At 38.3% G+C, this 13,060-nt stretch overlaps 2 protein-coding genes across 6 annotated transcripts in view; one reads left to right on the top strand and one right to left on the bottom strand.

Moving 5' to 3' along the window:
• The window catches only part of LOC148650843 (histone deacetylase 9-like), a 180,461-nt gene extending 173,808 nt beyond the window's left edge, over window positions 1-6,653 (bottom strand). For all 5 annotated transcript variants that reach the window (XM_088600425.1, XM_088600421.1, XM_088600416.1 and 2 more), the window contains exon 1: window positions 6,469-6,653. The gene's annotated coding sequence lies outside the window, so the exon portion shown is untranslated. The remainder of the gene's footprint in view (window positions 1-6,468) is intronic.
• Window positions 6,654-10,426: 3,773 nt separating this feature from the next.
• snx13 (sorting nexin 13) overlaps window positions 10,427-13,060 on the top strand; it is a 45,623-nt gene continuing 42,989 nt past the window's right edge. Inside the window, exon 1 of the mRNA XM_088600427.1 lies at window positions 10,427-10,691. Coding sequence (XP_088456553.1) covers window positions 10,578-10,691 — 114 coding nt within the window. The 5' untranslated portion in view covers window positions 10,427-10,577. The remainder of the gene's footprint in view (window positions 10,692-13,060) is intronic.

The following is a 13,060-nucleotide window of genomic DNA, read 5'->3' on the forward strand; positions in this document are numbered from 1 at the left end:
ACGCAACTTCTCCCGAGTCTGGTTTTCGATCCAAACATTTAACGCTCTTTCCATGTGCTCGAAGCTGTGATCCAGAGGAATGTGTGACTCTCGCTTTTCGTATGGTGCTGATGATCGACTCTTTAAACCCATTCACCTGCTCGCCAAGGCAAAAGACTCTTTTTGTTTCTTATCCAACTTTTCCTGCCCTTTTCGCACAACAACTCTTTTTCTGGATCATATCTTTTTTTGAACAATACAGCAAGAAATACACCTGAGCAACTTTGAAGTCATGATTGTTTGATAACTATGACAGCACAAATGCTGAAAAAGCAAAATAATTTAATATGTTTAAAAGGACACTGTCATCACACTCGCAGGCTTAAGTGAAAAATATGTAACTGACTGATCATATATGGAATGTGTTTGAAACTCTTGCAATATACTTTGCAAAATTACTATACCTACTGAATACCTTATTGAAGTGTGTATTAAGTTAAATATTCTTTAAATACTGAATGAGGAAGGCATCTTAGAACAATCCTCATCGGAAACTCATCCATCCATTTTCTAACCGCTTCTTCCAATTCAGGATCAGGGGGTCCAGTGCCCCTCCAGCAAGAAACAGGCGCCAGGCGTGGTACCCACTGGACAGGGCGATAGTGCATTGTGGGGGACACACACTCTCACCCAAGGGCCAGATTTCACAGAGGCCAACTAACCTACTGTACCAGTATGCGTTTGGATTGGGGGAGGAAACTGGAGCACCTGGAGGAAGCCCACACGAACACAGGGAGAACAAGCAAACTCCACACAGACAGCACCCCAGGTGTGGAATTGAACCCGGGGCCCCAGCGCTGCGAGGCAGCGATGCTGACCCCTGCACCAGCCTCCAGAAAATCATATGCAAAAAAAAAAAATCAGTGGCATGAAGAAACATCTTTAAATGACTGAAATGTTGTTTTTTCTACCATGCCCCTTGTTAAGACTGCTTGAACAGAAACACATGTTAAATTTATCGGTGATGTTCAAACAAGATGAACAGCGCTGTCTTCAGTGCTGCCCACTGCTTGACTGCGAGATTATTCCACAGCCTTGGAGCAACTCAGGGTCTCCTGGTGTTCTGAGCTTCGTACCGAGAACTGAGAAAAGGCTGGAGTCTGAAGAGGGCAGGGACAGCAAAGTGTGTAGGGAGTTAACAGTTCACTGATGCAGTCAGCAACCACAGCTTTCCAGCCAAATAAATGTGAGCAGCAGCATTGTGAGTTTTATTCTGAAATCCACAGGGAGCCCATGCAAGGAAGCCAAAACGGACTAAAAGGCCTGAGCATATATCACCGGAGTTAAGATACAGGACTCCAAGTTCTAACATACTGTACAGCAGGTTGTCAAGGACGTGCATGGAAATTTCACAAGAGTGACAAGTTCTGCTCTGTCGCCAGCAGGACTCGATGCAGGATCGCGGGCTCCGAGTATACTCAGCATCACCCCCGAGACAGCAGTGACCTCAGCTCCACCACACAGAGTGGGGCCACTGCCACAGGCCAGTTCTGCCCTGGCAAGGTTAGAAAGTCAGCTGGGGGAGGCTGTAACTGTCGTAACTGGCTCGGTGCCACTGAGACACTGCTACACACATGCCAGCAAGAACCAGCAGCAAAAGTGATGCCTGGAAAATACTCAAGCAAGGGGATGGACGTGCACAACGTAAACTCCAAAAAAAAAAAAAAAAAGACACCTTCACAGCATTGAGAAGACGATCTTTAAGATTTGGGTAACCACGATTCCTGACCTGAGTGCCTGGAATGATTCCAGGACCGTCAATGGTCACATTTGAGGTTGGCAGCATGCTTGGAGGGTTGATAAACATCGACATGACTCCAGTCTGGTCAGAGCTCATGCTGTTTCCAACTCCGGACCCCTGCAACCACAGCTGTGGTGGCCCACCTGCACCTGGAGTGCTGCTCAGCCTTGCTCGGCTCACGGTACACTGCTCCGTCTGCTACCACAGGGGCAGGCACGCCGTCTCTTCTCTACTCAAAAATCATGCAACAGACCCTCGCTCTGTGTCCTCCTGTCCAGGCCAGCTTTCCTTGCACATCCGACGCTTGTGCTGGACCGGCTGGGTTCTCCTGAGAGGGTCTTTTTTTGACTCCCACTGAGCTCCACATCCCTCTTTCAGCTCTTAATTGCCTCTGCTCGGTCCTTCTTATGCGTTATTACCCATGAGCCACCTTCCCACAGCTGCATGGAGCTGGCCTCTGCTTTCTCCGATTCACTCCCCGTGCCAGCACCACATGGCAGCCACTCGCAACACTGAACTTGTAAGAAAGAAGTTAGAGTATTTATTTAGGTGAAACACAAGCACAGCATTCATCATCAAGGTGCTGGGGATGAAACTCTGCCCTCTGCTACACCACCAGCGGCTTATAGTAAAAAAGGGGGAGAAATCAGCATAACTGTGATTATTGATAATAATCAGTCAATAACCATTGGTCATTTGGGTGTACACTAACAAATATGTTATCATATGCTGTTGGTTGAATGTTCATTGTTTGTTTCTAAAATAAAAAGAAAATGTTGATCGCAAAAAATATCTAATAATGATAGAAAATGACGTAGGACAGACTAAGACTGGATTCACATCCTGCAGTAAAAATATACAGTAGTTAAGCCGTTTGCAACACAAAACCTAACCAAGAATATTTCCTTAATTCCTACAGCTTGTTACGGCAACTCATCATGTTGCACAAATCTGAGAAGACTCTAGTCTTCTGCATTCTTATTTTGAACATTGCTATTTGTGTGAGCTGAAGCAAACACAAATTAACTAAAATAGTAATGCTTTAATGAAGCTAGAAGAGAGATCAGCTCTGGACAGGAGATACAGCAGAATAACATCTGAAGCGGCTCTTGAACACGAACAAGAGCCTTTACTGCCCTCTTCTGACACAAAAGTGCACTGCAAAGGCTGGCCCTTTTCAGAAGTAGTTCTCCCTGAAATCTGCCTCATTCTTTAAATTACTTCACGTATGAGCCTGGTGATGAGTTTCTTATTGATCAGGAAACAAAAAGCTCATTACCTTTGTAGCATCTATTATAAAAGTACTTATCTTGTTTTTTCTCCAGGTTATATGAAACCAAAGATAGAAACCAGTCCATGTGGGACTCCACCAGGGCTGTGGTTTCCTCTCACTAGTACAAAGACTCGATGTCTGTACCGTGGTGTTGCAAAACTTTTCATATGTTTTTGAATGTTATTGTCTGTAATGAGATTTTGTATAGACCAACATACTTTTGTTCTAATAATTTATTCAAATTGATTATATACTGTACATACGATTCTGACTACTAACATTCCACAAATTCTTTAACCACTAAACACATCTTGATTGTACGAGGTCAAAACACCGGAAAGCTCAAGGTCCTGTTGTCGATCTAGAACAAGGGGGTTGGGATTGGGTTAAAAAAACTCCATTTCACTCAACGGTTTTCCACAGCTGCTTAGCCCAACAAAGCTGCTTAAAAATGCACATCGCAATATTTTAGATGTTGCACACAATATACAAGTTACACCGCCTTATTGTAGCCTTGCTCAGTAATAAATGTTTATCGTACTTGTAACACTAATGTAAATAGAAGTGTGAGAATGGACACATCCCGTGACATGTGACATTTTTAACCACTCTTGTCCGGGGCTTGGAAATCCGTTTCACAATAGTCACAAGGAAATGTGACATGCCCTGTAGTTCTCTTTCAGTATGCCACTATGTCTGGGACAGGCATGGCCAGTAAGCTGAGATGTTAAAGAAGGCAGCGTACTGTACCCTCTTTGCTAAAGACCAGTCCAAAGAAAAGATTGGCAGCATTTTAAAGACTGTACAGTTGAACACTGCCGTGCAGTCGGATATCTTAATTAATAGAGCCATTCTCAGGGTGAGGATGCACTGTAGCACACATGCTGTACAACAGACCGGTGACATGTAAAGCAAATCATAATAAATGATCAAAGGAGGGGCATTTTTAAATGAGCCAATGGATGATAGACAAAACATGCTTCAAAGCAAAGTGCTTTAATTTTTTAGCGGTTACACAAAACAGGTGGTCCAAATATGAAAAGGACTTGACACGAACAAGATTTAGAATGTCCAAAGTAAAGGAAGATCTGCAGCAGTCAGAGAGAAACGTGAGAATATGAGAGAAAGATTCTGAAGAAAAAAAAAGACACTATTTTGAAACGTTGCATTTCAGCTCATGTTATATCCAAATCTTAAAATTTAAAATTGTGAAGAAACATATCACAAGATATGATAATATCGTTGTTCCCCAAACTCTGAGTGAATCCATAATGTGGCGGTGAACACCCAGATACCAGGCCAGAAAAGCCCAGATCTGTCAGGGAATGTTGTTACCAAGAGTTTTACAAACCCAACTTTAAAGAAATAAAAGAAATGAGGCAGAAGTTAGTCATAAAACCATTATGCTGGATGACTGAAAAAGCTTGACATCCTTCTTTAAGGGAATCCATACATACTGTATCAGGCATAAACCTTTACCAAGTACAATAATTACAGATTATTATAGCTTTTTGGGGTTATAAGGTATAATAAGGATACCTTGTCGAATAACCTATTTAAATTTCACCGAAGTCTAACCAAAATGTAATTGAGATTAGTTCAAAGCTGTAATATATTGAGAATTTTAATAACAGAGAAAGATAAAGAAATTCCGGTAGATAATTACTGGGGGAAACGCTACTACTAGTATTAATAATGCACAGATAATAAAATTTCTCAGACTCACGGTTTGGCAAGTTCAGCTTCAGGACAAAAACTTAAGTTCCTGAAGGAGCAGCAAATCTATTGCTTTGCCCAACTACGCCTCTGCCCCTGTATTGACCTTGACAGGCTGACAGAACCGTGAGTGCACTAAATCGGACGTTCACTGGCTAAACAATTTGTGAAGCAGAGCAGTCAGTGGAACAGGGCACGAGCACGTAAGGCAACCTGTGGGATACAAGACTGAGGCAGTTCTGGTTGCGATGAAACCTGCCAAGTTTCAAGTCAATTAGTATCATAGCTCATCACTGGAAGTTTGCATTTTGGAAAAAAAAAAACATGGCGATTGTTTCGGTCATTTGGAGCAGCTCACACCACTTCATCACATGACAACTCTACTCTCACTAGAATGATAGCTACGGAGTTAATTGGAGTCAAGTAGGCATTCAACAGGAGCAGTCCGCACAAGAACGCATGGCAAGCTGAGGTCCTGGGTCAGAGGGGAGAATTATCACGGTTTTAAGGCACAGATCTTGGTTGACGCAGATACACCATACATTTGCTCAGTTGCCCAGTCTCTGGACAAAAAAAAAAAAACTACATTCAGAACACTGCTTGGAAGCCTAATAGTACAGTACTGTACAGTATGTCCAAGGTAAGATTGAAAATGAAGCCCACCTGAAAATGGCAAAAACCCAGACCGCACCTGAGGTTACCTTTCTTACAGAATCCTCTTGTGTCTCCTTCAAACAGTTGGGTGTGGCGTTTAAGATCTGGTGGGTGCTTTACTTCCTGAATTTAACCCGCTCCCGGTTTCGCTCTGAACAGCGTCTCAGAGCATGTTGTGCGTGGTCAACAAGCCAGCAAAAATGTTTTATGCTTTATGTGCGTCAAATGCTCAACCAATTAACAGATTGAAGTCTGTCATACATTCGTATGTCACTCACGTCTTGGGTGATCATTTGTTTGCTAAATGTTAATGAGTTCTATTTATAGTCCAGAAATGGCATCATTTTATGCAGATCAGGAACGGGAAATTTATGCCTTTCATGTGCACCGCGATGTTGCCGCCTTAAACGGTGTTTAAATAAACACCGAAATAAAATAAACGTTATTATAATCCATAACAATTAAAGATGTCTTTTTAAACATTATGGCATCAATTTAGAAGAAGTGTACATCTTACAATAATGTATACGACAGCTCCCATACCAACAAAATTGTCCTAATGTTCTGCGCATGTTGATATTTAACATTGGGATGTACACTATATTGTGTAATTGATTTAAGTTCTTCCATCACGAACTGATTAGGAACCTGATTAACACCTCTGTGCGATATATGTCACAACTTGGCATTATTTAAGCCGTTTGCTTATTAAACTGGTCTCATCTTGTCGTATCGCCTATGAGGCACGACTTAATTATTCATGCTCTTTAGTTTTTTTGGTTTCCTTGGATTAACTAATGGCTAAAATCATTTTATAACACAAATGAAAGCGACCATAAAACGCTTCAGTCGCATGGGGGAAAACAAGAACAAGTTTTCAACAAGCTAAAATTGGCGAGCATAAGGCTCAGGGGCCAATCACTTGGAAATTGTGCTAATTACAAACTGCAAAGAAGTCACAGTTAACTAAACACAGCAAAACGCGTTGCTCGCCGTTGTCCTATCCCCTTGCTATTTATAGAACATAATTACATCATTTTCTTACCTGGTATTTCTGCAGGGGGAAAAAGATCAAAACGCGAAAGGTTCCAGTATTAAGGTACAGTTTTTAATCTGGATGTGATCTTGGATATCGTGCCTTCCCGGAGAGCAAGGAGACAGGCTGAGAGCAGTGTTTTCAAATTGCAGTGGCAGAGAGATGCGATCAGAGCCTGTGGCGACACAAGTAGGATCTACTATAAATAGCAACACAGTAGAAAGCAGGCGAGATTGCTGGAGCTAACAACGAGGATCATTCACACAATGAGGGAAAATTAAGGCACGATAAACGCTGTTTATCGCACTAGTTCTTAAAACACTTCTGTTGTTTTTTATTGTGATTTTAAAACTACTTTGCGCCCCAAGAGAAAAAATGCCTTTTGAATCAATATGTATTTATAACCTTGTCTGCTGTAACTACAGTAGATAGAGAATAATGATTTATTATGATATATTTCTGTGCGCACTTTGCAAATAGGTTGTCTTGCAATTAACTGTGAGTTTGGCCTCAACTCAAAAAAGGTTCCTTTCTAAAAATCGCTAGAATTTAGTTTTTTTTTCCTTAAGTTGATTTTTTTTTGCTAAAACCCATAATAGGCTTTTCCTAAAGATAAATGTTTTTTTTTTCACTTTTAAGTTTCATGCCTCTTTATATAATTAATTTCAAATTATTAGCAAAGTGTCCATAGATATCAACTGACTTATTACCAAGTTTAGTTTTCAAACTTTGTTTTGTGCACCTCATATCATATTATATTAAAAGAGGATATATATTATATAATTATATATTTTATATATAGACTTTCCTGATTTCCATAATTTTATATTAAAACCCCGAAGGTACAAACCTAATAAATATGATATCTTTAAGGAGCAGACACCTTTTACATATTTTTAACTGTGTCTGTGTTAATAAAAACCCTCTGAAGTCTAGCTTCCTGCTGGTCATTAGCAGATGGTCTTAAGTTTTGTTAAAGTAATCACAGCTTGTGAGATTTCATTAAACAACTCTCTTAGGGGCTGGACAGAACCATTTTTTTCTGAGAATAATAATGAAAAGGACCCCTTGGGCACTTTTTTACTCGATTACCCAAAATGTTATTTTCATTTTAATTAATGGAGACCATCATGCACTGCTAATTTATGAAGAATAAAAAAGCAGAAACAATTACTTTTCAAATACAAATGCCTTGTGTCTAACCAACCAGTTAGGAATGTGTGTGTTCTTCATATAGCAAATCAATTATTTTTTTTCCTATAAGCCACATAAATCATTTTAAATTAATATTTCATTTTTGGGGAAAAGCATCATGACAGTCACTGCTATAACCATACAGTATGCACAGTAGTCCTGGATAGTTACAGAAACGTCTTAAGGAAGTGAAAATAATGAGTTGAAATTGTATGCTGATTTAATTATTTAAATTAGCTGTTAGTTTATGCAGAGTGGTGTGTTTGTGGCTATTAAATAAATAATTTTCAGTTACTTGATGAAGATTTACTGCAAACCATATGAAAAAAAATAATATTCATCAAATGCTCTTTCATGCAAACATGATTCTGAAGACCTTTTCAATTTTAAATCAACAAAGACAGCACTGTATCTGTCATACCAGTAGAATCTTGATCACAACAGATCAAATAAATATAGAATTATATAAAAAACACAAAATGTGATAAGGTATTTAGAGAGGAACCTCATACTAATAGTTTCCTTGTAAGAATGATCCTAAACAGACCTCCCAAAAAAGCAACAAAAACAAAAACTAGTATATGAACAACACAAGAGACAATAATACAATGATGGTGAGAAAGACATGCATGAAGTTTTTAAGAAGCATTTTCATAAAGGTGTTTCCAAAGTGTCAATGCCTTTGAGACTCTTGCCTTTGAGGAATACATGAACATATACAGTAGGAACAAATAATAGGTGTATTCCTGCTGAAATGAGAAGACAGAAAACGCAACATTTCGGCTGTGGAGCCTTCTTCAGGTGTTACTTGTTCTTCTGCAGCCTACGCATGCTGACGCAGCTCCCCGCCTGAACTACCTGCACATACGTATGTAGCTCATATTAGCAAGTGGAGCTCCACTTAAAATTTCTCATTTTTGCACATCAAACACATCATGCAAAAGTGGTACTTTCACTGTCTTCGAAATGGCACCAGAATATTATTTTTTTTTAATATTAATTGTGTAAATTGGCCTGCCATCCCAAAAGTTCTCTCTTACTGCAGACCTTTCCAGTAGGAACCATTATGAATCAGCAAAGATCTAATGAGATTAATATACATACTGGTCACAGTATGATAGAATAGCAAGTACTTGATCTGTTGTATAGAGAATACACCTAAAACAGAGAGCCACTCTCAAGTTCTGGGTTCTGAGTTGTCATCATCAGTTAGGAAAAAGGTTTAGATTTCATCTTTACTGTGTTTTAAAATAAGATGAGTCATTTGTACAATATTCACAACTCCATGTGGTTTGAAGACAACACTCAGAAAAAAAAGTAAATTTGACTTTTAGCATGAGTGGTTCTTTGTTTGACTTTGTAATGCAGATTTTCAGATAAATGACATTTTAGCTGGATTGCTAATTTCTCAAGACTGGCTGCTTTGAAACTCTTCATTCTCTGCATAAAAAATATATATACTGTATATACAATTTATCTTGCTATGAGATAAAATTGTTCTATTGGATCTAAAATTGTAAATGCACAAGTAATAACCCATTAAAAAATACAGTTTCCGTCCCCAATGTCTTTATGTAGTCAACTACAGTATATACTTTTGTTTTAGATTGCACCTAGAGGAGACTTAAAAAACTGTATCCTGTTATCTGATATCCCCTGTGTGGCTGGGCTTTTTTAACCTATTGCATTGTAAAACAAGAGTAAAGGTAAGGTGTCTTGTGACAAGTGCTCAGAAAGCAGTACACTGAATATCCTGACACCAGCTGCATTAAACTTTCATTCCAAAAGCAGAAAATCAGAATTGGGTTGGACAGGACAGAGTGCGTCACAGTGCAGTCACCTTGTGGGACTTAGACCTTCCTGGAACCACAATACACTTTACCTTCCTTGTGTGGTATCTCTATGATGCTTTTAACCCGTAAGCACATTTAACATTTTAGCATATTTTTGCTTTTATCATATCCACAAATCTGTCAGGAATAATGTTGTAATTATGTTTCTTTATTAGCCCTATACAATTTCTTGCATTAGGAATTCATCTTTTCACATACCCCAGCTTTTCTCCATGGAGACACAGACACACAGACAGGGAGAGAAGCTGGGGGTCAGAGCACAGGGTCTGCCATTGTACAGCACTCCTGGAGCAGTTGGGGGTTAAGGGCCTTGCTCAGGGGCCCAACGGAGTAGGATTCCTCTGCCAGCCGTGGGATTTGAACCAGCAACCTTCCAGTCACAGGCGCAGATCCTTAGCCACAGAGCCACCGAATAGCTGGGGAAGGCAGCACCTGCTCTGATATTTGGATTGTTACTGCAAGAGAGCTTCTTATTCTTACCCTAAGAGTAGCTACTTAGTTTTCCACTAAAACGTATTTGCAACAGTTGCAAAGATTAAACAAGTTGCACTGAAAAGATAGAAAATAGCCTTTATAATAGAGAAATGGATCATCAGATTATAAAAAAACCCAATTGTATTTTAAAACTAGTTCTAGGAAATAAAATGCCGACCTTTTCTGTGTCAACACTTTCACTTGTGTGTGTTATTAGCTGCAGAACGTCTGGCTGAAAGTTTTACAGCACAAGTGTACAGTTATAAAGCAGCAGTGGCTGGTAGGACTGAACTAGAAAGCAAAAGTTCTTTTATCAGGGCCTTTGTAAATAAAAAGTACTATCCCAAATAATTGAAACCCTGTAGGGGCAAAGTACAACGTCTTGCAATAGATACGTGTAAGGAAGTGCGACCTGGAAAATCTGGTGTCTGTTTCGAAGATTGGGCTGCTGCCATGTACGAAACAAGCCAGAGCTTTTTATCCTCCGAGCTGCTCGTTAAACACAGACGGCAAGTCTGTCATAAAGGTGGAAATGTATAAACAACGAACACTGGGACCCAATTAAAGTCCTGTTGAAGAGCAGCACTGCTTTCCAGAATGGAAAATCTTGCACGCGTGGTACATGACAAATCAAGCAGGCCTTGGGACTGCGTTTTCCTCCAGCCTTACCTTGTTTGGGACTTCACTGGAAGCTCGTTTTGCTGGCGACAGGTACCGTACTGAAGTATTTCTAAAAATAGCTTCTCCAAAAACTGAAGGACTGCAGCCTCTGTGTTTGCAGCTGGTGCTTTGTCTACCTTTTCAGTAAGAACGTTGTTTATGAAACAAAATAAATTCTATGAAAGATGATTTTATACATTTGTGAAGAAACAGGTCACATGTACTGTATAGGTAAACTGTAATTCACTTACTGTATGTTCATCTGAATGAAAATATGTGCCATGATTACCTGTTATTTTTACTGAAGGAGTCATGCTCTTTGAACTGGTGTTTAAAATCCATCCAAATGTGACAAATGCACAGTGCCTTAGTTAATTTACATTTACTACAGCTATGCTGTGCAAAAAGCACTTTTGGTTCTATCGATGCATTTCAACAGAGTTAACAACAATTTACAAAATAAATGTATTTAAAATTAGAGAGTGCAAAGTGGTGTAACCAAAATAAATAGTGTACCGTTCAGTTTTACTGCTGTCACTAAGGAGAGTGTCACTAACAAACACAAGGAATTTAGAGGTTTTGAGAACCTGTTGGTTAACTTGCATTGCTCAAGAGGCAGGTATCCCAAGACAAACCACAAACTTTAAACTTTTCAGAATTTCAGTACAGAATGGATTAAAAATAATCCCATACCTACAGTACGTCATTGTTCTTCTAGTAGCCTTTATTCAAATAAAGGATGGTGTAATAGGCTGTCTCAAGATCTGTGACCGTTTCAGAGTACATTATACTGTATGTGTTTACCTTTGAGCTGCAGAGAAACACCCTAGTGGAAAATAAGTGAGGCTGTCGATTAATCTAATAAAAATTCATTGTTTTGCATGAGGATCAAGTAAGTCTTATAAAATGTCAAAGATTTACACGAAACTTGAATAAAGAATGTCTCTGGAATTTTATAAAATGATCTGAATCTTTGAATTTTGTATTCTTCTTTCAATCAAATTTGTTGTGATTTGGTACAGTACATGTCTAATGGACAAACGATAAAAAGAGTAAAACTCTTCTGAAATCAAATGTTACATTAGAGCCTCTCATTTTTTTAGTGTCAAGCTAAGCTGTGTTTAAAGAATAACTTAAATTGCAATGTTTCATACTCAGTTTTCTAGCTGAAATATATATATACAGTACATAAAAGCAGCAAAACTAGTTTTAAAGATGAAAAATGTAAGTATTCAAACTAGTGAAGAATTTACTGATACTTTTAAACAAACAATACTGAATTCATAGCAAACATGAAAGAGATCAAGCTTTTAGAACAATTCCACTGTTTTAACCAGCCAGATACGTGCTAATTTGATTGCCAAGAACAGAGATAAGCTTTACTCAAAAATACATGATAAGTCTTAAAAGGAGTTACTAACAAGAGAGAGACCCTGTTGCTCAATGTACTCATATGGTTGATGGTAAGTAATTAATCCCAAAATCTTGTTAGCATAGGTCTAAACAGAAGAACATAAGAGTCTTTGTTGTAGATGAAGAGAGAGAACCCTTTGTAATAACACTTTGTATTTTAATCTATATTATGAAGTATACTTTGTATTATTAATTAGTCATATTTAATTTCATAGGAAGAAAACTAATACAGTACAATGGAAACGGTTGACATTTCCTAGACCCTTCAGTCATACAGAGAGTTTTTGATTTTTAACATGTCTTCCCAAAATTCATTGCTTTATAAAGAGACATAAATAAATTTTACAGAACCCTTCTTGACACTTCATGTAAAAACATTTGCAATCTCATAGGTATTTCTTTACTGCTGCAAAATAGTCATCTGATAGAAGGACAGAGCTACTGGGCATTTTTGTGAGCATTACCCATCTGAGTTTATTATCAAAACACAGTGCCACGTGGTGGTGAAAAGGAAATGAAGCATGAATTCATGCTTTAAAAATAAATGTCTGTCTCTTGATATAATGAGATTTCATACATTTTTTTATTTTGTTATATTTTTTTGACAAAGAAGCACATTTGAAAAGCTTATTTATGTAATTGAGAATTTCATTACCCCATTAATACCCCAATGTTATGGCATGATTATACAAACAGTAAATATGCAGTATATAATATAGTCTCAGAATTACAGAGTAATGACCATTTTTAGGAAAGCAATGGATATTGTATAATTGTACATTACAAAAAGTGAATTTAGAGGTGAAATTAATATAACACACAATTATTTGTTGCAGTTTTAAAAAAATGCAGTCAAATTAATACATTTGTCTGTACAACTGACAAATGGATTAAATGATAACACAGTATATTTGAAAAAAAAACAATTCTGTGTTTAGAGGGGCATTTTCAGAGAGAGGCAGTAGAATGTCTATTGTTATTTAATTGTCTAGGGAAGCACTTATTTA

This window comes from Lepisosteus platostomus, chromosome 12 (assembly GCF_059453375.1).
Source record: "Lepisosteus platostomus isolate fLepPlt1 chromosome 12, fLepPlt1.hap1, whole genome shotgun sequence".
Lineage (NCBI taxonomy): Eukaryota > Metazoa > Chordata > Actinopteri > Semionotiformes > Lepisosteidae > Lepisosteus > Lepisosteus platostomus.